Consider the following 24037-nt stretch of genomic DNA (forward strand, 5'->3'; position numbering starts at 1 on the left):
TGGGCGGCTGGGGAATAGAGGTCCAGTGCAAGCAATAATAGAAAAAGGGCAGGGCCTGCCCCATCACCTGGATTCCAGAGATGCCAGTGAACCCCAAGGTCCCAGGGCCCACCCAGGACGGGATCCTGATGTGGAATGATAGAACTGGGAGAATCCAGGGAAGAAGGAAGAAGGAAGGGGGGCAGGGCCATGACACAGTAAGCTGGCTTGATGGCTGGGAATCAGAACTCTTGGGCAGGTGTCCTGGCTTATTCCACACATCCTGATACCCTGGGACCCGGTACAGAGTGAACCTACAGAGAATTACAGAACTGGAGAGGACACGGATGACCATTTATTTTGGCCATTTATTTGATTTGAGGTTGAAGAGCCTGAAACCCCCAGAAGGTGTCTGGTATGGTTACTTTGGAATCTGTCCCAGCCATGATGCCAGTTGCTGGTCGAGACACAACAGCTGTGTGTCTTTTTGCAGGAGCCTGGGGAGGGGCCATGTTGCCGAGCCAGCTGTGGGGGAGACTGGAGAAGCCGCTTCTCTACCTGTGCTGTGCCTCCTTCTTCCTGGGGCTGGCTTTGCTGGGCATACAGCCGGACACCGTCCCTGTTGCTTATTTCTTTCTGGCCTTGGGTGGCTTCTTCATGTTTGCCTGCCTGCTGGCCCGTTTTCTGGAACGGGTGTTCCAATCAGTGCAGCCGGAGAGCCCAGGGGCCTCAGGCAATGCTCGGTGAGTCGAGGGGTGGGCGGGATTGAAGGAATATACTGTACCAGTGATTTTCAGCCTTTTCCAACTCGTGGCACACATAAACTAATTACTAAAATTCTGCAGCACACCAAAAAACGTATTTTTTTTTTTTGCCAATCTGACAAAAATAATAGGTATGATTTTGATTCATTCACACCATACAGCTATGGTTGTGATGGCTACTGTTAGTCTTTTAGACAGCCTAAGGGGAAGGTCAGTGCCCTTGACTAAGTAGTCAGGTATGTTTTAAAATTCTTGGAGCACACCGGATGAAAAATCGCTGCGCTGTGCCCATTCTCCCTGTGTCTCTCTGTCTCTCAGACATACGGGCTCTGCTTTCCACCTCTATCACTGGTATCAGTGAGAGGAGGGGGCAGAGGCTATGGAGGGGTCTTTTGTTGGTAGAAGATAGAAAAGGGCTCCTTTCAGTAAGCCACCAATGACCTTATTTCTCCTTCGTCAGGGACAATGAAGCCTTTGAGGTGCCACCCTATGAAGAGGCCGTGGTGTTGGAATCACAGTGCCGCCCCCAAGAGTTGGATCAACCACCTCCCTACAGCAGTGTGGTAATCTCCCCAGGACTTGTGGAGGGACAGCCTGACCATCCAGAGGGGCCCAGGAGAGCCAGAGTGGAAAGGCGAGTGGGCTCAGAGGGGTCTATGGCCCCAGGAAGTGCTGGGAGAGCTCCGATCAGCCTTCGGCTTCGGGGACCACGAGTTGCGTCCACTGCTCTTGATCTGCAGAGCTTGGGCATGCTCCCCAAATTGGAGTCGCTCCCCAGATTGGAGCCTCTCACTCCGCCGCCTGACTATGATGTCAGCTTCAGTCACCCTGATGATGAGAATGTTTTTTATGAAGACAACTGGACACCCCCCTAACAGACTTTCCCAGGATATATCATCTCTCTGCAACAGACCCACTCATTCATTTGACCACTTTTCCCAGTGCCTGCTACGCATCAGGAACTGGACATCACCAACGGGGATTTTAACCCAGAGGGGAGTTAGGCTAAGGTAAGCCCTTCTCAGTTGAGATGCTGGTGGTACAATTTGAATTTTTCAGGTGACATTCAGAAACCTAACCCAAAATCGTTATTTTCAGAGTTAGACTGAGGGTGAGATGAGGCAACGATCCAGAGAATCTGGAGAAGAAAGAAAAGAAACAACACCTGAGTGAGGTTATGTTGCCTCTGCTCTAGGTGCTTTGCCTCCATTAGATCACTTAGACTTCCCAGCCTCATAGGGTAAAATCACCCTCATTTGGAAAATGAGGGTTCCAAGGGTCAGCGAAGTTTGATTATTTGCACAGGAGCACAGGGCTAGTAAACAGGATAAAAATAACTTGAACTCTGCTCTTCTGATCCGAAAGCCTATGATGTTCTCAAAACAAGGTAGGCAGGCCATCCCCACATCTCTCGGTCTGTCTCAGGCAACTGCTGGTGAGGGATGGTAGACAGAGTGGGGGACCAGTTGTGTCTGCGGACAGGGTGGGCTGAGAGTGATCAGGCGTGTGCCCAGCCTCCCGGAGGCACAAGGCTAGTCAAAGCTGTGCTAACCCCTGCTCCACGCGGGAAGCAGTTCTGGCCCAAGGGCTGGAGAGCAGTGCCCCACGAAGGGTCCCCATCCTACGGGAAGCGGGGGAGTAAAACTGCCCCATGGTTACGGTCTCCCCGTCTCGAGGATGGGTGGAGAGGTGGATCAGCAAGGATAAAGCGTGAGCTTCTCGGCAGAGGTGGGGGAGTATCTAAGGATCCCTTTGCGTCATCCAATGTGAAGGCTGGAATCAATCGCACTGACTCTCATCGCTTCAGCCTCACCCCTGCACTCTCAACTGCTGGAGTTTCACATCAGCCCGGCCCTGCTTCCTCACAGGTCTGGCACAAGCATGTCAAACTCGCGGCCCGCATGCCTCGTTTATTCCGCCCGTGTGAGACTGGAATCATGTACTGGGCGGTGGTGTAGGTTTGAGCCGCTGGGAGTTGCTCAACCACCGCTGACCTACCCTCCTCTTCGGGGCGCGCCCACACCGGCCTCCAGTCACTGAGCGGGTAGCGGTCTGGCGCCTCCTAGTGTTCGCTTCCTTCCTCTCGCCCCAACATTTCAATAAAGTACAGAGTCCGGCCACGCCCGCCTCTGTGAAGTTCTTGCAATAGGCCAGGTGGGCGGAGTGGGCGGTGCGGGGGAAGGAGCCATGATTTCCGCGGGAACCCACCACCAATCGCGTTCCCACGGACGGCGGGGCGGCTCCTCGCGCTGTGCCCACCTCTTCCTTTTCCGCCGAGGGCGCGCTCTCCATTGGACAGCGCTTCCACCGGGAGGCTCTGCGCCTGCGCGCGCAGCCAGTGCCAGGCGGGGCGGGGCGGCCTCGTCGAGGGGCGGGGCCAAGCGAGGTAGGGCGCAGGCGCGCTGGGGGCCGCCAGTCGGGAGAGGGATGCAGAGGACTCGGAGGCTTTCGGTTTGTTTGGATCGTGGGCGGTGCGTGCATAGCCCGGGAAAAGCGAGAAATGGCGACGCCGATCGCGGGCTCCCGGCCCGCCCTCCCCCTAAATGGGCAAATGGCCGCTGACCGGGGACGCCGGTGAGTGAGGGAAGATCCCAGGGGTCCTTAGTGGGGCCCAGGGAAGGCGACCGCGCGGTTCAGGCGTGTGGCCCTGGCGCCTCTCCCCACCTTGGACCCCTAAGGAGCCTTGTCCGAGCTTCCTGCCAGGAGTGGGAAGCCGGGCTGCGCCCCCAGGAGCGCGCGAGCCTCTTCTCGGCCAAGTCCCTCCCTGCCCGGCCTAGATTCGTCCGACCCAGGGGGGCTTTGAACAAGGGAGCGCTTTCCATCCCTGCCAAATCTCGGCCTCTCTTAAAGATTCTCCATCTTTAAATCTTTCAGAGAGCCTCTCCCCTGCTTCCCTTCTGCATGAGACCTGCAGACCTCCTGATGCTGCCTAATATGCATTTGATTTGGATTGAGCATAGCATGACCCGTATTGCTTTGGGTATTAATGACCAGCTTTTCGAAGCAGTCAGCACAGGCTTTGAAAGGGTGAGATCACTTTGAAAGGACCAGGAGGTTCCCCAGGCCCCCTGTGTGTCTCCATCTCTGCCCCAGTTATAGCATTTAATGGCAGACAGCACACAGGATAACATTTAAGAGCCTCCTGGTCCAGACACAAGATTAATTGAAGACTTCGGAACTGAAACTTGATGGAGGACACTGGATCAGGACTGAAGAACTCTGTGTCCTTTTGTCTACCCCGTCCTCCCCTTCCAGATGAGTCCTAAAGTTCTAGGATGGTGGTTACTTTTGGAAAGTCCACCTTTGAGATTCACGGCTCAATATGGAATACAGAAAGGAGCAGGTGTGTGCAAAACAGACGATGCTGCCCTGGCCGGTTTCTCAGTGGTCAGAGCATCGGTCCTCAGACTAAAGGGTGTGTTGTTTCTGGTCAAGGGCACATACCTTGCTTGGTTGCTAGCAGGATCCCGGCCCCCACCCGGGGCATGTGTGGGAGGCTCCCAATGATGTGTGTCTCTCACATCCATGTTTCTCTCTCTCTTTCTCTCTACCCCTCCTTTTCACTCTCTCTAAAAATCAATGGGAAAATATCCTCGGTGAGGGTTAACAAAAAGAAAAGAAAAGAAAACAGATGATGCTTCAGATCAAACCCAAGGAAGTTTTTGATTGAAAATTCAGGTATGGGACTTGCAAGGTTTAAAAACTGGGAGTTAATTATTGAATTATGAGTATGGATGAGACAGACTAGGGACAGCTTCTTTCAGGGGTTCTTAATATCAACATTTAAGGGCAGGCCAAAGGTCCTCTCGAGGAATATGGTGGTCATAGAGAGGACCTGGAGAGAATGGTGTCATGGGATCCAAGGGAGGAAAAACTTATTTTGTTTGATTTAGTTTTATTATTATTATTATTATTATTAATTATTATTATTATTATTTTGAGAGAGAGAGAGAGAGAAACATTGGCACGAGAAGGAAACACCAATAGAGAAAACATCGATGTGAGAGGGAAACTTCAATAGGCTGCCTCCTGCATGTCTCCCACCGAGGATGAGCCCAAAATCCAGGCATGTGCCCTGACAGGGAATCGAACTAGCATCCTTTCAGTGCCTGGGACAACGCCCAGCCAACTGAGCCACACCGGCCAGGGCTGCTTTAGTTTTCTGTTCATCAAAAGTTAACAGCAACGGGCACATATTAAAATGAGTATGGCAAAGCCTTTTACTGATGGCTTTACGTTGAGGTTGGCCTCATTACACTTATTTTAACCTGAGTTTTATCATTGTTATTGCTTTGGTGTGTTCTAAAGTGATTATTAAATAGTTTTTTGATTTCTGTATATTGTGTTGTAGCAGGTTTTTACTGGAAGTTTGGGGTAACAGGAGTCTTTCCAGAAACAGGAAGTTTAAGTGGAATTGAAAACATCACTACTGTTCTAAACCCAAATTGTAACCTAGGCTGGCTGCTTCCAGCCCTGGGAATGTGTTCCTGACCACTTCCTCTGCCTTGGGATCCCACATGCTATCTTCTTGGGTCTCTCTCAGCTCTTCCAAGACCATGCTTTTCGCTTCTGTAACTGCAAATCTCTCACCTAGAGTTAAGCCAAGTACATTCTACAAGTGCATGGTATTTCCCTGATTCTAAGAAGCACGTTGTAGCATCTTTGAGATCAAGATGGATCTTTAAATAGGGTTTTAAGTTATAAACTGAAGCTATTATCATATCCTTTCTCACTGCCATCAGGCTCTTACTACTATCGTATATTTGGAAACTGACTAAGCAGGCTGGCGAGCTCTAGATTTACATAAACTAGGCACATAGATAATAGACATTTAAATGGGATTCTTTTAGTTCATAAACAGAAACTGATCTCTTTCCAAACCAATAACAAAACTAAGGAATCCTTGAAATAAAGATATCCCTAGTAAACTAAATTGCCAAAATAATTTAGCCTTTATGTGCTTTAACTCTTTAAGTGATTTCAAATTATGGTGGTTGTGTCCATCATTGATATTTATCTACTGTGACTTCCTGTCATACTTTCTACTTATCGAGTTCTTACAGTATTCTAATAATTTCTAGTCACATTTTGTCACAGGAACTTAAAGTTTGAAAAGCCATAGTTATAATTTGTATAAGTAGACTAGATAGAGTGTGTTTGTATGTTGTCTCATTTATTTTCCATTAGAGCTGGCCGTTGGTTTGAGTTTTTGCCATTGTATCAAATTATTTTATTCTTCACACAAAATCATTTAAAACTTACATCACTTTCGGCAGCCTAGATAAATAATGTGAAGTGTTTTTTGGAATAATTCTTTTAATTGAAATTGGTCTGTCTGAGGAGTATTCCTTCTCATGAATACATGTGTGCTTGTGTGTATTTTTGATAAGATAGCTATTTCCCTCCCCTGAAGAGACCATTTATCTCAGACAATGCTCTCAGTTGAACATACTCCATAAAGAATTACATCGCCGAAACCGGTTTGGCTCAGTGGATAGAGCGTCAGCCTGCGGACTGAAGGGTCCCAGGTTCGATTCCGGTCGAGGGCATGTACCTGGGTTGTGGGCACATCCCCGGTGGGGGATGTGCAGGAGGCGGCTGATCGATGTTTCTCCCTCATCGATGTTTCTGATTCTCTATCTCTCTCCTTTCCTCTCTGTAAAAAGTCAATAAAAATATATTTAAAAAAAAAAAAGAATTACATCATTTCCTTATGCTCAATACTTCTTTGATTTTAATGAGATTCGATAAAATCAACCCGGTTATTGTAAGTTCTGTTCCTTTTGTTCTTCCTGCCCACACCTCTTCCACTCCACTCTCTGGGCCATATCTTCTGTATTGACAGCCTTTCTCTCTGCCTTTTATCTGTAGGGTATTGGGAGTGTGTGGCATGCATCCTGTCCATCAGGAAGCTCTGAAAAAGAACCGAGTGCTGCTGGCCAAACAGCTGTTGCTGAGTGAACTGTTAGAACATCTCCTGGAACAAGATATCATCACCTTCGAAATGAGGGAGCACATTCAGGTATCTGGAGGCGAAAGAGAAAAGCCAAGTAAATTGGTTGTAGAAGTAGGAACAGAGCATGATAAAGTGTAAAAAGGGTGTGGTGCCTTATTAAGGAATTGAAAATGCCCTTCTACCCTAGAGCATTGAACAGAAAAGGTATATAATTCCGGAATAATGGGAAGGGTTTCACCCATATTGTTTTTCCTGTGAAAGGAATTCTTGAGGTGGATGATGACATTTTTAGGAAGCTCATCTGGAGAAATGGAATTATAGCTAGATATGTAAATATGATTTCATGTTTTACTCTTGTATTGTAGGCCAAAGTGGGCAGTTTCAGCCAGAATGTGGAACTCCTCAGCTTGCTTCCCAAGAGGGGTCCCCATGCTTTTGATGCCTTCTGTGTGGCTCTGAGGGAAACCAAGCAGGGTCACCTGGAGGATCTGTTACTCTCAACCCTCTCTGGTTTTCAGCATGTACTCTCACCGGTATGGAGCCCTAGACACGTGGTGTGTTGAGAAGGGTTAGTTTGGTGGGTAAGGAATTTATGAGACAGGGTGGGGAGACTAGGTCTTTGTTTTTTGGGGACTGGACCATCTCCCTAAGACCTTGCACGGGGCTCCCGATTTCTTACAGTTGAGCTGTGACCACAACGTGAGTCTGTCTTTCCCGGTGTGTGAGTCCTGTCCTCCTCACAAGCAGCTGCGCCTGTCTGCAGGTGAGAATTGATGGGATAAAAGGGGTCCCACAGATTGACTTCCCTTTTCTTAACTGGTATCTGACTTTTCATTCATATTGGGGAACAGTTTCCTCAGTGAGTTTGTTCAGGATTAGCAGGGCAGTTTAGATGGGACATTGGTTAGTCCTATTTCCCTTCCCTCACAGATGATGTTTTTATGGTAATTGGCCCTTGGAGCAACTTGTATAGGTAGGAAATTCCTGCATATTCCTGTCTCCTCTATGAAGCTGAGTTATTGTAGAATGAGGAAAGACATCATCAGCCACTAGCCTTCTGATTGAGATGCTTTGTGATTAGAACAAGGCTTTTATCATATATCCAGTTCAGTTATTTGGTGACTTGAGTACCTAATTATATTTAGGCTAAGTAAATAGGTCTCTGACCTCATGGATCTTACAAGTTGAGGGGAATGGGCAAGTCCAGTAATTATTAAATCCCCAGTTGGAAGGGTGCCTGAAGTTATGAAGCACTAGGATTGATGCATAGATTGTGTGCTAGCTTTTGGCTTTCTGTGCCACAGATACTGTGGAACACTCTCTAGACAACAGAGATGGCCCACCCTGCCTTCAGGTGAAGCCGTGTACTCCTGAGTTCTATCGAACACACCACCAGCTGGTGAGTCTGGCAAAACGGCACGAGGAAAGAGTTGGGAAAAGAGATGTCCTTTCTGGGCACGTGAACTTAGCTTGTGTACACATTCTCTCCCTGTTTGTTAGTCAGAAAGTCTTTGCTAGTGGATGTCTTCTATGGGCATATTTCTGTCTTGACCTGGTGGGGTTCAGAAGAGGATGACGTCTGTGTTTTCTTGAAACGTCTCACCTAATTGGGCAGGCGTAGTTTCTGTCCTCAGGAAGCTCTGGGTCTAATTGGCGTCCCCTCCCCAGGCCTATAGGTTGCAGTCTCGGCCGCGTGGCCTGGCACTGGTCCTGAGCAACGTGCACTTCACTGGAGAGCAGGACCTGGACTTCCGCTCCGGAGGGCATGTGGACCACAGCAATCTCGTCACCCTCTTCAAGCTCTTGGGCTATGATGTCCATGTTCTCCTTGACCAGACTGCACAGGTACCCGATACCGCGTTTGGGGCCAGAAACCCCTGCTGCTTCTCTGCCTGCTGGGCTGTCTTACTAGTTACTTTACTCCTTACCTTTTTGCTCACTTTTTTCTGCCTCTCACCTTGCAATCAAGGTGTTGTTGTTTTTTGAAAAAGAACTAGGGCCAGCCAGCTACTTCAGTGTTGATTTCTCAGAAGGCTGTGCTCTCCCTCCTGAGTAGTAAAAGTCCACGGTTGGGTTCTCATTTTTTCATGCTCAGCAAATTAATTCCCCATCACTCGGGGAGTATGGAGACGCTGAGATTCACCCAACCAGCTCAGAAGGATATTTCTAAGCCAAGGCTACACAGGGCATTTATTTCTTGGTTAATCATAACAGGAGTCTAGTTATTGTTGTAAAGATTACTTTGACAGATAAAATTGTTGCAAATGAGAGTTCGCTGGAATTGCCCTTGTAAATACCGTTTTGTGGCAGTTTAATGAATTAACATATGGGAAAATTCCTTGTTTTTAAGAGTTGTGTGGCCACAAGGCAGATCTTAGGGTAAATTATTTCTGGACTAGATGCCTGCAGATCATAAGCATCATTATAGCTTATTCTTCATTAACCTCAGTTAACCAGCTTCACTTCTAACTTGATTACCTTTGGCTATTTCTATTTTGAAATTGTAATAGCCAGTTGGTGAATTAATATTCTTCATTTTGATTCCAGAATAGTAGTATTTTCCTGAACTTGCCTTTCGGAATGTCAGTGGTAAAATTAAAGTTTCTGGGAGATTCACTTTGATCTTTTGAGGTAGGGGTCTCTGTTTTGTCTTCGACATTGTCTGCAGCCTCTGTTTCTGCCTCTCAGATGTCTTGCTTCTGTGAGGAAAAAGATGTGTTTGCTGTACTTTGGTAAGGCCAGTTTCACCAGTAGGTTCTCGGGTATTCTCTTTTGCATGCTGTCCTTGCCAGCTTTCCAGTAACAGCTATTGCAGAGAAGTATGGCCACCCTTGCTCCCAAGCCATGGCTGAGCAGCTGCTTTAGTCATCGAGCGTTCAAGTAGGTTTTCTGCTTTCCTGAGAGGTCTGTTGGGAATCAGCCATGAGTCCTACCGAGGGAATCCTGTTAGAAAGTCTGAACAAAAGGAATGCTTTCTGTGCTTCTTACAGGTTCTGCTCTGGTTGTTTCTTTTGCTAGGAATTTATGATGTCCTGGTTTTCCATATTGTGTGTAGTCAGTGGGAATCTTACATGCATTGACAGTGAAAGATACAACCGTGAGTCACCAAGTCAGCTGTGTACTGTTGTTTTCAGAGACAGCCAGAACAATGCGTGGCTCTATGAGCCCATTTCATAAACACCATTCCTGTTTATGTTAAACCTGATGCAGACTCCAGGACCTACTGGATTCTCCTTCTCTGGTTACATTGTTCTGTAACTGCAATTGCGGTAACATCAAATTTTGAGCATCTTAGGATGGGCAGACTGTTAGGCACCAGAGATTTAAAAATGTGGACCTTGAGTTCTGGGGACCTCAGTTAGATGAGAAAGTCTTGACAGCAGCAAAAAAGGAAGCATGTCTCATATATTCCCAAGGACCAAGCAAAATTAGAGACAGTTTCTTCTACAATAGTTAAGAGGAAGAGACAGTTGCCTGGGTAGCTATCGTCTGGAGGATAAGTGGAGACGTGAACTGGCCTTGAAGGATAGAAGTTACTAAGGAGAGAGAAGTGGTGAAGGGATCCTAGTCAGGGTGAACAGCGTGTGGACAGGAAATGTATGTGTGATGTTAGGGACCTAGTGGGTGATCCAAATGCCTAGGGCAGTGGTCGGCAAACCGCGGCTCGCGAACCACATGCGGCTCTTTGGCTCCTTGAGTGTGACTCTTTCACAAAATACCACGTGCGGGCGCGCACATACAGTGCGATTGAAACTTCATGGCCCATGCGCAGAAGTCGGTTTTTGGCCTGGGTGAGTCTATTTTGAAGAAGTGGCGATAGAAGAAGTGGGGGGTGTCAGTCAGGCAGCGGGATACGCAGCGTGGGGGAGGTACATTGTTTTGAGGTACATGTTCGCTGAGGTCGACCCCTTCCAACTCTCCCATCCACACTTGGCTATCTGAAACAAGTATCCAAGACGAGTGTGGATGGGAGAGTTGGGAGGGGTCAACCTCAGCGAACGTACCTCAATCAGATTGAGGATGTTTTTAGCAAAGGCCAGCTTAGGGGTACCCTAATTAAGTTAATAACAATGTACCTACCTAGATAGTTTAAGTTTAAAAAATTTGGCTCTCAAAAGAAATTTCAATCGTTGTACTGTTGATATTTGGCTCTGTTGACTAATGAGTTTGCCAACCACTGCCCTAGACCCTGGACCTGCACTAGGATTGGGATCCTTGCTTGACAGTAAAGCTTCTTCCATTCATTTCTCAACCCTTAGTTTCTTAGTCTTTTTTTTTTTTACAAGAGTTCCCCGTTCCCTGATCTGATATCCTTTTATCCATTGTTGTGTCCTCTATCCTGTGCCAGGGCTCCATCCCTTCTCCTCTCTTCTATAGCTCCTGAGAATCTCCCGCTCCCCACCCCAAATGCCATGATTTCTATTTCTCACTACAGGTCTCTCTAATACTGTATCTCAGGTACTTGGCACATGGTGGCAATTAGTATAAATTAGTTAGTGAATGAATAAATGAATTGTTGAATCTGAGTCATTGATGTTTTTCTAAAATGTATTATTTTAATATATATTAAATATATATATATGGTATATATTATTGATTTCAGAGAGGAAGGAAGAAGAAGAGAGAGAAAGGAACATCAATGATAAGCTCCTGCATGCCCCCTACTGGGGATTGAACCCGCAACCCAGGCATGTGCCCTGACCGGGAATCAGACCATGACCTCCTGGTTCATAGGTCAACACTCAACCACTGAACCACACCAGCCAGGCGATGTATTTTTCTTTTAGTTTCTTTAAGAGAGAAGGAAAGACAGAGAGAAACGCATCAATTGGTTGCCTCCTGCATGTGCCCTGACCAGGGCCTGGGCCAGGGAGGAACCTGCAACCGAGGTACATGCCCTTGGCTGGTATCGAACCCAGGACCCTTCAGTCTGCAGGCCAATGCTCTATCCACTGAGCCAAACTGGCTAGGGCTATATTATTCTTTAGCATCAGTAACATGGAGCTGCTTTTCTGTTTACAGGATCATTCATTCATTGTCTTATCCCTGGGAATACAAAGATAAATACAAATAGAATAAACATTTTCTCCTATGCTATTCAAGAACTTAAGGCATTTCCTTTTGGGATAAGTTTTGCCAGCCCAAAGGGGTCTATAAAATTCAACATTTAGGAGTGCAAGGTACTGTCAAATATAATAATTAAGACTCCAGGTCTCCCTCTCCCTCTCGAATCAAACCTGGGACCCTTCAGTCCACAGGCTGACGCTCTATCCACTGAGCCAAACCAGTCAGGGCTGTTCTCCTCTCTTCTTTTTCCCTAGAAGAAGGAAAGGAGAAAGGCAGAGGGTTTTGAATCCGTACTAAAAGGAGGGATAAAGAACTCTACTTGGACACAGAGCAGTCCAAGTAAGACCCCAGAGGCTTGAAATAGTGTACAAGTAAGGGAATTATGATGTGTTCCAATCATAAAGTGAAAGAAAGGATGGAAGGAGATGAGGTTGGAGAAAGGGGTCCCAGGCTGTCCTCACATGGAAGTCATTACAAAGCCTCTCTTTCCCACACTCCCTCCTCACTCTCTTTTTCCCTTTCACCAGGTTCATTTATTTGCTTTAAAATAACCCCTCAATTGAAAATTGAAAACAATTCAGGCCTTAGTCAGGATTTTCACCTTTATCCTGAGAACAATAGGAAACCATTTGGCAGACTTAATTAAATGAGTGGTCAGAGCAGGTTTTCTTTTTAAGTTTATTCTCATTGCTGCATTGAGAATGGTCTGAGAAGGAATGGACAAGAAAGATTTGGACAGAGCAGTCAGGTGGTGATAGGTAAGAGAGATCATGGTGAACTGAAGTGGTGGTAGCAATAAGATAGAAGGAGTATTGGACAGGTGTGGAAAGTATTTCTAAGGTAGAATTGATAGGTCTTGCTGATGGGTTGAATGATCTTTTACCCTCTCTGCATCCACCCCCCTGGGCATTTAACTTTGAAGGGTCCTCTGCCTCTGTCTCTGGACTTGACTATGTGCCTGGCTTTGGGTAATAGAATGAAGCAGAAGTGCAAGTATGGTGCTTCTAAGTCTACAACTCGAGAGGCCTTGCTCTTTCTTGTGTTTCTGTCATCTCCATGAGGACATTCCTAAGGTAGCCTACTGGCATGGAACAGATACATGGCAGAGACTTGAAGTGCCCAGTCAGCCCAGTTGAGACTCATCTAGGCAAGAGTGCTGAAAATGAGATTGAAGATAAAGGGACCAGAATGCACAGGGCCTTGGATGTCTTCCCAAAGGAATTAGACGTTCTTGTTTTGACATTAGAACATCATTAGTAATTCTTGAGCAGAAAGTGATGCATTATTCACGTGATGATTCAAAAAGATTAATATGACACCATTGTAAAGAATGGAGTAGAGACTAATGGCAGGAAACCCACTTTGGAGTTAAAATCATAATGCCGGTACGAGGTGGTGAGGGCCTGGACAGTCTAGTGCAGCGGTCGCCAACCTTTCGGACCTCACGGACCACCGCTGGCCTAGTGGACGAAAAGGGAAAGAATATATGTGAAAACAGTATAATGGCATGGCTGTACTTTCATTGCTTGGTGATTGAATGACTGCATATAAAGGGAGATGGAAAAATTAAGTGGGGAATTGAGGGCCTCAGAGGAAGTCGAGACCAAAGATGTAAATTTGGGAATTACTTGTGTAGGAAAAATACTTGATGAGAGTATGAGATCTTTGAAAAAGAGTAACAAGAGCAGCCGAACCGGTTTGGCTCAGTGGATAGAGCGTCGGCCTGTGGACTGAAGGGTCCCAGGTTCAATTCTTGTCAAGGGCATGTACCTTGGTTGCGGGCATATCCCCAGTAGGGGGTGTGCAGGAGGCAGCTGATCGATCTCTCTCATCGATGTTTCTAACTCTCTATCCCTCTCCCTTCTTCTCTGTAAAAAAATCAATAAAATATATTTTTTAAAAAATAGTAACAAGAGCAAAAGGCTTAAGGCTAAACCCTAGGAGATAGTCCTCCATGTAGCCTAATCCTCGGCTCTAGAGATTTAGAGATGCGAGGAGGACATTGCAGAACCGGTTTCTGGCAGTGGCCAACCGCTCAGATGCAGTACGATCAGGTAGGCACAGTTGGGGTGAGAATTTGGTGCACTGCACATCTGCACTGAATACTTTCTTCCTGGAAGGACCTCGCAAGAAACTCAACTCTTTTTTTTCTTTTTTTATATATTTTATTGATTTTTTACAGAGAGGAAGGGAGAGAGACAGAGAGTCAGAAACATCGATGAGAGAGAAACATCGATCAGCCGCCTCCTGCACATCCCCCACTAGGGATGTGCCCGCAACCCAGGCACATGCCCTTGACCGGAATCGAACCTGGGACCCCTCAGTCCGCAGGCCGACGCTCTATCCACTGAGCCAAACCGGTCTCGGCAAGAAACTCAACTCTTATGTAATTATTTGGCGAGCAAAGAAACAGAATCCAAAAAATTAAGATTCCCTCTTTTTGCCTTCTATTACAACATTTTTACTTTCCGTTTAAAAATTGGAAATAGTGTGTAGTCTTAGGGAATCCTCTTTTCTTGACAGTGCGGGAGTGGTCACTGGTCTTTCACTGCTTGTGTTGGTTTTCATTTCTTCTCTTTGGCATCTAAGTCTATTGTCATTGCATATCCCTCATGAGGCTGCTAGTTCTAGAATTACAATTCATCATCTATAAAGAAATAACACGTTTTAAGTGGCAAATTTTCTTTTGATGTATGGTATTGGTCTTTAACTTGCAGTTGGGTCGCAGACTGCTTTGAGAACGTAGGGACAAGCAGTGGGTCATTCCAGGAAAATGAAGCTATCCACAAAATCTTGCATATAGTTTCAGATGATTTGCAGGTTATTCTCTTCTCCGGTACCCCCCACCCCCAGCCAAAAATAAAGGCAAGACTGCTCTTTAGAGAAGTACTGTAATTTTATCTGAACTAAAGCTGCAGATCCTATTTTAAGCTATGCTACCTTGGAAAAATTTCCCCAAATAACTAATCTCCATTTATTGGAGAGGAAAGGTTTGAGAAAGGTTTAGTCGTATCAATTCAGTTACAAAGTATGTGTTCTTTGTTTGGACTTTCTTGTCATCTGTTTACTGACCTAATAAAATGCTCATCTTTTTATTCCCTTCCACAAAGAAACTTCAACTACTACTTGCTAAATTGTTATGGTCATCTCCAGAGGAGCATTCATACTTACGTATTCTCTTGGGGTTATATATTCTTGAAACAAGTCAATTTTGGATATCTTTTATTACCTTAAGATTTCCAATATTTCAGTTGGCTTCTGCTTGCCCAGAAAATATACATACTTTTTCAACAGAGCCAATTTCTCCATTTCCAGTTATGTTGCAGACTTACAAGTTTTGTATAATGAAGTCTCAATTATGTGCAACAGAAGTACAGTTGGCCCTTGAACAACACAGGTTTAAACTGCACAGGTCCACTTACATGCAGACTATATATCCCCAGGTTTCTCATTCACAGATTCAACCAACCTCAGATGGAAAACAGTATTTCCGACGCACTGTTAGAAATCTAAAGATGTGCCGGGCTGACTGTATGCCTTGTTCTACGCCGCTTTATATAAGGGACTTGAACATCTGAGATTTTGTTATCTGTGGGGAGTCCTGGAAGCAGTCCCCCACAGATACTGAAGGACAACTAATTAACTTTTGGGGGAGTCAGAAGTATATACGGATTTTTGACTTTGTGGGTGTCAAAGCGCCCCTACCCGCTGCATTGTTCAAGGGTCAACTGTATTGCAAACAAACAGATCGGTAGTTCTCAAACTTTGCATTGTCAGATCACCCAAGGGCTTGTTAAAACACAGTTGCTGGGGCCCAGGACTTTGCACTTCTCACAGATTCCCAGGTGGTGCTGATGTTGCTGCTTTAGCGACCACACTTTGAGAACCACTGCAACATAATACACAAGTGTGTGCTTTTTGTCCGGGACTGTATCTGGTGACTTTTCTGCCTGGACAGCATACTCATCTTCATTACAGTTCATTCAGATTCATAATAAAATAACTTATCTCTCTGCTGATCTCAGATAGGAGAGACAGTCCAGGCATCTTGAGTTGTAGAGGGAGACATAGGTTTAAAAATTAGTATCAGGTTTTGTATTATGGTATAACTTTCCATTGATGGGCCAAATGCCTAAAGTAGAGAGGTACTCGTGTATGGCAGTATAGTGCTAAATAAACAAAATTCTTTAAAAATATTTTTTTTTTTAACATTGCTTTCAGAGAGGTAGGGAGAGGGAGGGAGAGATAGAAACATCAATGATGAGAGAGAATCATTGATCAGCTGCCTCCTGCACACCCCCTACTGGGGATCAAGCCCACAGCCTGGGCATGTGCCCTGACCAGGAATAGAACCATGACCTCCTGGTTCATAGGTCAACATTCAACCACTGAGCCACAGCGGCCAGACAATAAAGCAAGATTCTTAAATTGGACTACAAGGTTGACGAGTAATAGGGTTTGTTTTTTGGGGGCGGGTGGGGGGGGATAATATTGTTATCCTTAATTAGACATACACATAATAATAATGGCAGGTCTTTGCAGGATATGCCAGACATAGCTATACAGAATGGGGATTAGAACCTTGAGGGGCTTAATAACTTGTACCAGTTTTGAACCCAGGGGTCAAACTTCAGTCTGTCTGTCTGATCCCGTGGCCTATGCATTTAGTCATGGCCCTGACAGAATTTTCCAGACAGTGTGCTCCTTCCTGAACAAGGTGTTTTATACAGACATCATCACTGTCTCTGGGCACTTCAGATCTCAGACAGAAAACAGCGTAGAAGGTCTGCTGTTCTCTAGATCATGGTCCTGTTAGCCCTTTGTCACGGAGCAGTTTATTTCCTTGTGGCCCCATAGGTGATACTCATTCACCGCTCAGCAGGTGGCCCCCCTGTGCCACTAATGTACGACAGTATTTGCTCAAAGGAAATCTGGTTGGTGATAGGGGGATGGATAAAGTTAACTAGCTCTTGATTAGCTTCATTAGTTATGTGCTTTAATCCAGGAGTTCTTAGCATATCTCAGTCTGTGAATTTTGTGCAATTATATTCAGAATTCTGTGTCTGAAGTCATGCATTTTCTGATGAGTCCATGATTTTTCTAGCCTCTCAGCGGGTCTCTGGCTTTACTTAGTGACCACAGAAATCACTTTACCTTCTAATAACTTAAGGTTTCAGACGCCACAGAAAAGCTCGTATTGGTGCTGACTATAGTGAACAGCACTAAAAGGTGTGTTTCTTTTAGGAAATGCAAGAGAAACTCCAGAATTTTGCCCAGTTGCCTGCTCACCGAGTCACTGACTCCTGCATTGTGGCCCTCCTCTCTCACGGCGTGGAGGGCGGCGTCTATGGTGTGGACGGCAAGGTGCTTCAGGTGTGTACAGTCTTGTGGATGGTGCTGGATCACGTCTGTCACCTTCAGCCTGTGCTGGCTGCTGCTGTGTGTATAAGACTCAGAAGGTCCTACTGACCACTTACCCTCCCTTCTCCCTTATTCCTTTCCACCAGCTACAAGAGGTGTTTCGGCTCTTTGACAATGCCAACTGCCCGAACTTACAGAACAAGCCGAAAATGTTCTTCATCCAGGCCTGCCGTGGAGGTGAGTGCCCTGCAGGACGAGCACTGGGGTGGCGGCTCCCGGGCAGCCTCCCCCCAGCTCTCACTTTCCTGTTTGCTCCTCTCAGGTGCTAATGGATCCCTTGGGCACCTCCTTCTGTTCACTGCTGCCACCGCCTCTCTTGCTCTGTAAGTGTCCCCGATGCATGGGGTGTGCTGGGACCTGGGCAGCCCGTGGCTCTCAGGTCGGTCAGCTCTCTGCACCGCCATGCCTGTTCTCAAGACTCTTTTCTGAGGACTCTGACTTTTTTCTGTGCTTACCAGTAACCTGATGTGCTTTTTTTGTTACTTCTTCCAGTTAAGGATTTCCTGTCTCTTCTTCCTGTCCCTCTCACGTTATCCCTTCCTTTTTTTCTTCCTCCATCTCTTGTCCCCTTTTCCACTTTCTCCTTTTTTCGACTTTTCACCTGCCATCCTTGCCTCCCTGCTTCATCATCCCTGTGCCTGCAGGACAGCAGTTACCAGGTCAGCCCTGGCTTCCTTCTCCCGAGCTGCTTCCCTCCCTCTTCTTTCTCGCATGCAGTTCTACCCCAGGACTCTGACTGGGCTCAGCAGACATGCGGGCTTGCTTACTGGGAGGAAACCAGTAATAACAAAAAACTAACTGCAATCAAATTCTGCCTCTACCACTGACTAGTTATGTCAAGTCAGAGAAGTTACCTGATGTCCATCTGTCTTCGTTTCCTTGATATAAAATGTGGATAATCATCAGGCCTATTTCATAGAGCTGTTGTGAGGATTCAATGAAATAGTGCATAGGAAGGGCCTGCTTAGCCCAGTGCCTGGCTCCTAGTAAATCCACCACAACTGCCAGCTGTGGCTGTCATAACATGATCAGTGCTTTCGAGGGGCTTATAGGTTGGTTTAAAGGTCATTTTGTCCAAATATTCAAATAATTACTTTTATCTGTTGTATGTTCAACACATGTAAATGATTAATAATGTTTTTATTCTCCTAATATCACCAAAGAATATCATTTATTAAGGTCCTACATCATGACTAGGACTACACTAGGTAGTGTCACAAAAGCAAAGGAAAATGTGGTCTCTCCAAAGTGCCTACTAATTACTTGGAAAATACAGTGAATATACCTGACGTAGTTCTGAGTAGTTAAAGGCCTGAAGTAAGCAAGGGTGAAATTAGTGAGATACCATACATATGAAGCGCAAGTTGTAAGGAATCGGTCCTTTTAGGTCAGCTTAGTTTGAAGACATTTGGGGGATATGGTGAGGCTTATTTTGAACACAGAATGATAAGCTTTCCATAGATGTGGAGTAGCAGATAGAACCTTTCAGGAGAAAGAGGGGTTGGCGATAATATGACTAGCACAGCAAGATTAAAAGGACGCCCCCCACCCCCACCCCCCCAAAAAAGAAAGAAAATGATGTACTGAGTCAGAAGTATACCCGGATGTAATTTAAAAACCGAGTGTCTGTAAGTATATAGTGAGATATGGCCACATGGGGTAGAGCCAGCTGGTTATAAACCTTTAGTCACGGCTGAGATTTGGGGCTTCAGCAGATAATAGTACAGAGCTTTGGAAGCTTAAGAAAGAAATTATGTGATGATTTTTTTTCCCAGGACGATCACCATGGCAGGAAGCTGCACTAAGAAAAGAGTATGTGAGGCAGGAACTTAGGTTTTTACTCACCTGCTGTTTTCCTAGGCCCAGAGCATTGCCTGATAGATACATGGTAGCACTTAATAAATAGTGAATGAATGGATGGAGACTCTAGCGATAATGTGGAAAACAAATATGGGGATATTGAAAAGAAGGAACTAGTAACATTTATTAACAGATCTGAGTCCTGAAGGTAGGAAAGAAATTTCCTTTCTCTTGAGGGGCACATTCAGCTTGGCTTAGTTCCTTCAAGAGGCGTCACCAACAAAATAAAATGAAAGACGTTCATGATCATTTTCTCCTGTATTCGGAGACACACACACACTGTAGATCTGGATAGTGAGAAATGGCTCTGAATCTTTAAAATTAAATACTTAAACTTGAGCTCACCTGTCTTCTGTATTTAGTTAATATGGTCGATGTCTATAAAAAATATCACCCTCACCTAGCCAGTGTGGCTCAGTGGTTGAGCATATCAACCTAGAGGTCAGGGTTCGATTCCTGGGTAGGGCACATGCCTTGATTGCGGGCTCGATCTCCAGAAGGGGGTGTGCAGGAGGCAGCTGATTAATGATTCTCTCTCATCATTGATGTTTCTATCTCTCCCCCTCCCTTCCTCTCTGAAATCAATAAAAATATATGTTGTTTTTTTTTAAATATCACCTTCTCCGTAGTCTATGAGGGCAGAGACTTTTTCTTAACTCTCTCTCTAGAGCTTAAAACAAAAACAGTGACTGGCACATGGCAGTTGCTCAATAAATCTTCTTTGGATCAATGAATTTTGGTTGTGTCCCCCCCCCCCCCCCCCCCCCAGTTCTTCAAGCTTCTCTTTCCTTCTAGGCTCTCTTGAATGGTGCGTGGAGCAGGCAGTATTGTGAAAAAGCATACTTTTATCTTTTGTGTGATGAGTTGTGTGTCTTCTCTGTCTCTCTTTCCTCCTGATGCACCCCCTCCCATCCCCCAAATGAAGCAACATCAAATAAGAATATGTCTGGGAATAGGTAAGGCCTCAGTCAAGAGGCAGGGCATGTGCTCAGGGTAGGTTGAGAAACTACTGCTAAAACTTTGGAATATATAGTGTTCTTCTAAGTTTTTCCTCTTTTAAATTGCTCTTAAATATTGGATACCTGATACAACATGACTTATGTAATTAATAAACAAGTAATAAATGATTTAAAAATACCAAAAATGCTTTGGAAACAGCTGGTCATGCTTAGTTTTGTAATCTTTTTATTGTTACATAGACTTCAGGTTGTGACTTTTATTTTTTATTTTTTTATTTTTTATTTTTTCAAGTTGTGACTTTTATATGGCATACATGTAATCATACTTTTGGTTTATTAACTTGTTTTTTCTTTTACAATAAGTTAAATATATCAATTGTGTTTTGCAATAAAAAGCACCATGACTTTCAGGTGCATTGTTCAGTGAGCAAGTGAATCATGGACAGAGGCAGTTTTTAGTTCTGTTTACCAGGGTATGTGACTCAGCACTTTCCCGTCTTGCACAGAATAGACAGCTCAGACCATGTGTTTGGGCACCCCCGGGGTAATGAATGCATGCCGGGAGAGGAATGGGAGCAATGGGTTTTTTTTGCATTTTAACTCATCAGCTCTAGGTTGGAGGCAGCAGCTGGAAATGGCTCTTCCCAGTCAAGGTTGTAGGGAACTTGGGCTTGTCTGTGACGGGCCCAAGAGAGATGAGAGGAAATAACATCCTTGTCCACTCTGCCTTCCTACAGATGAAACGGATCGTGGGGTTGACCAGCAGGATGGAAAGGGCCACTCCCTGTCCCCTGAGTGCGAGGACGGTGATGCTGATAGACAGGAATTGCTGAAGATGCGACTGCCCACTCGCTCGGACATGATATGTGGCTATGCCTGCCTCAGAGGTATTGTGAATTCTAGAACAGTCCAAACGATTACACTCTCTTATAGACTTGCACTTTATCATGTACAGCTCTGATGGGGGCGGGTAGAAAGTGCCGTGGACAGCTAGTTTGAGATGTCCAGCTATGCAAGGGTATCCCATGACCTTCACACTGTGGTGATTTTTGTCCTGGTTGTAGGGACTGCCGCCATGCGTAACACCAAACGGGGCTCCTGGTATATCGAGGCCCTCACTCAAATCTTCTCTGAGAGGGCTTGTGACATGCACGTGGCTGACATGCTTGTCAAAGTAAGTCGCTCAGTCTGGCTCTGTGAACCTTTTGCCCCTCCAGGGTGTTGTCCCTTCCTCCTCCCTTGCCCAGTCACCACCGCAGCCTCTCCACCCTTCCTGTGAAAACACCAGATTCTCAGACTTTGGACTCTTGGTTTTTGCCTTTCCAGGTGAATGGACTTATCAAGGAGCGCGAAGGCTATGCCCCTGGCACAGAGTTCCACCGGTGCAAGGAGATGTCGGAGTACTGTAGCACCCTGTGCCGGCACCTCTATCTGTTCCCCGGACACCCTCCCACGTGACGCCTCCGCCCGGCCCCGGGGCCACAGGTGGTGTGCTGGAGCTTCTGCAGGATCGCGGTTTCTGTCCTTCCCTCTCAGGCACTGGGAGTTTCAGGCTGGTTTCACAGCCTGCCATCCTCGACCTTGAATCCCGGCCCACAGGCTGGCTCCCCCTGGGTGAGGCTCTCTCCCTGGGCTGGCCCTGGCTGGACGGGTTGCCAGCAACGTTTGGCTGCCGTAGAGGAGCCTGGTGAAAGGTGTGTGAGCACGGGGGCCTTATGGGGAGAGGCTTGCAGGTCTCCTCGACCGGTGTGCTCACTTCCTGCCCCGGGCTTTTGTAGGTAGCATTGTGGTCATTGCTTTTGTTAGGTTAGTTAAGATGTCTCAGAGGTCATCTCCCATCTTTCATATCCCAGCCCCATTTGTCCCAGAGTGAGAGTACTCATTTAATGTAGGCATTTCCCACGTGGCTTTGGAAGGACAGTCGGCCAGAGACACACTCCGCTGCTGTGTGTGGAACAGCCTGTGCATTCCTCCCGTGCGTCAAGGCCACCGCAGGAAGGACAGTGCCACCTGTGGCTCCTCTGGACTCAAGGAATCCAAGCTTTCAGCAGAGGCTAGGGATCGGATGCCGTGTATCTGGAACTCACCGATCTTTATGCAGGGACGTCCCAAAGGTCTTTTCTCCGAACTTTTACTGGAATGAGCCTGGCAGTGCCAGCAGGGGCAGGTGAGTGTGGGATGCTTCCTCATCCTCTAACCCAGTGGTTCTCAACCTTCTGGCCCTTTAAATACAGTTCCTCATGTTGTGACCCAACCATAAAATTATTTTCGTTGCTACTTCATAACTGTCATGTTGCTACTGTTATGAATCGTCATGTAAATATCTGATATGCAGGATGGTCTTAGGCGACCCCTGTGAAAGGGTCGTTCGACCGCCAAAGGGGTCGTGACCCACAGGTTGAGAACCGCTGCAAACCTGTCACCTTATCTTCTAGTTGTTCTCTCCCTGCTTCCTGCTTCTCCCCTCATTCATGAGATCCTGGTTACTGCTGCCTCCAGATCGGTCTAATTGGCTGCTCAGGGATGTGATGCAGTTCCTTGTTCCTGCTTTCTGTTTCAGTGTTAAATCCCCTTGGATATGATACGGCCTATTCCTTGTCCCCTGTGTCTCTCTGTTTCAGGGAGGCCTTTGCTAGATGGCTGTCCATGTTTGTTTACCCTAGGAGCCGTCCTTATCTGTGCTCACAGACTTCCCAGTTCCCGAAGGCCTCTCTGACTTCCATTCTTTGTACTACAATCTAGTATCGATATAACAGACTTGGTTTTTAAGTATAAATCTCGATCATGTCACTCCCCTGCTTGGAACCCTTTGGTTTCTTATTACACCTCAAATAAAATCCAAACTCCTTACCTTGGCCCACAGGCCCCACCTTCTCCTGGAACCTTATTAAGTGCTGTTTTTTCTCTAAGCAGCAACCCCAGTGGCTTCCTCAGTTTCAAACATTCTGAGCTCTTTCCTGTCGTGAACCGTACTCTCTCGGGGTCTGCTGAGTGCCATTCCTCATCACTATTGATTGGGTGGTTTATTCTTCAAGTGTCAGCTTAAATTCCACTTTCTTGTGGAGGCCTTCTCAGGCTATTCTGTCTCTAAATGAGCTATGTTTATTCCTGTGTCCTGTTTAATTCCTTCATTGCACTTTTCATAACCTATGATAATATTTACTTGCTTCCCTTGTTCATTCTCTCTCCTCTACTAGAAGCTCCATGAGGGCAAAAACTTTTTTGTTCATCAGTATGTACCCAGTGCCTGGCATATGTTGGGGCTTCATTAAATGTTGAAGGAAGCAACCCTAGCCAGAATCCTACTTTTTGACAATATACACAGTTTGGTGTTTTGTTTTATTCACTGGTATTATCCCCTGAAGACATGTCACATTGAGACAACTTCCTCTACATCTCCCATGGAGCCTGGCACAGTGCTCGGCCTGTATCCTAGTTCAGGTGCTCAATCAATAAATGCTCATTCTGTGAGCCAGGTGGTTCGGGGACTTGTGGCCAAGTCCTCCCAACCCCTGGATCAGTATTGTATGGAAATATTTGGGTGATAAACCTTTTCACTTCCCACTGCCAGGATGTTGCATTGCCATCAGGTGCCAAATAAATGCTTATATTTATTACTGATGTGTGTCTTATGTCTCTGTGTTTGCAATCTTACGATGCCTGCATATTTTTCTTAGCCCGTTACAGCATCCCTCACCACCTCACAAGGCATACCCCTTCTTATTTTGCTGCCAATTTTTTTAAATTTTTAATTTTTTCAATATATTTTTTAAGTTGATTTCAGAGAGGAAAGGAGAAGAAAGAGAGAGAGAGAAACATTAATGAGAATCATTGCTCGGCTGCCCCCTATATCCCTCCTTATGGGGATTCAGCCCGAAACCCAGGCATGTGCCCTGATTGGGGATCTCCTGATTCATGACACAATGCTCAACCAGAGGGGAAGGGAGCGGGAGTGAGAAATAGAAACATCAGTGATGAGAGAATCATTGTTCAGCTGCCCCTGCATCCCCCCTACTAGGGATCAAGCCAGC

The 24037-nt window shown here is 46.0% G+C and overlaps 2 protein-coding genes across 3 annotated transcripts; both read left to right on the forward strand.

Moving 5' to 3' along the window:
- The first annotated feature begins 430 nt into the window (after positions 1 to 430).
- TMEM139 (transmembrane protein 139) lies at positions 431 to 2862 on the forward strand. The gene is made up of 2 exons (XM_081102511.1): positions 431 to 722; positions 1204 to 2862. Exons 1-2 carry the CDS (start codon positions 490 to 492, stop codon positions 1616 to 1618), a joined length of 648 nt encoding a protein of 215 aa, XP_080958637.1. The 5' UTR covers positions 431 to 489; the 3' UTR covers positions 1619 to 2862.
- A 301-nt stretch (positions 2863 to 3163) lies between these two features.
- Positions 3164 to 23623, forward strand: CASP2 (caspase 2). Of its 2 annotated transcripts, XM_081102500.1 has the most exons (12): positions 3164 to 3317; positions 6615 to 6765; positions 7065 to 7232; positions 7381 to 7462; positions 8004 to 8098; positions 8368 to 8544; positions 17011 to 17139; positions 17274 to 17364; positions 17450 to 17510; positions 20733 to 20893; positions 21071 to 21180; positions 21333 to 23623. In XM_081102500.1, exons 1-12 carry the CDS (start codon positions 3244 to 3246, stop codon positions 21462 to 21464), a joined length of 1431 nt encoding a protein of 476 aa, XP_080958626.1. In that variant the 5' UTR covers positions 3164 to 3243; the 3' UTR covers positions 21465 to 23623. The 2 variants fall into 2 exon arrangements, with proteins under 2 accessions (XP_080958626.1, XP_080958625.1); XM_081102499.1 differs by lacking the exon at positions 17450 to 17510 and having other exon boundaries at positions 20744 to 20893.
- The last annotated feature ends 414 nt before the right edge of the window (positions 23624 to 24037 follow it).

The sequence above is a fragment of the Myotis nattereri genome, assembly GCF_964212035.1.
Source record: "Myotis nattereri genome assembly, chromosome: 11".
Lineage (NCBI taxonomy): Eukaryota > Metazoa > Chordata > Mammalia > Chiroptera > Vespertilionidae > Myotis > Myotis nattereri.

Coding starts and splice junctions, on each gene's coding strand:
- TMEM139 (XM_081102511.1), top strand. CDS start 490: ATGTTGCCGAGCCAGCTGTGGGGGAGACTGGAGAAGCCGCTTCTCTAC. Junction 723..1,203: donor GGGGCCTCAGGCAATGCTCG/GTGAGTCGAGGG, acceptor CTCCTTCGTCAG/GGACAATGAAGCCTTTGAGG.
- CASP2 (XM_081102500.1), top strand. CDS start 3,244: ATGGCGACGCCGATCGCGGGCTCCCGGCCCGCCCTCCCCCTAAATGGG. Junction 6,766..7,064: donor AAATGAGGGAGCACATTCAG/GTATCTGGAGGC, acceptor CTTGTATTGTAG/GCCAAAGTGGGCAGTTTCAG. Junction 17,511..20,732: donor GCCACCGCCTCTCTTGCTCT/GTAAGTGTCCCC, acceptor TTGTCCACTCTG/CCTTCCTACAGATGAAACGG.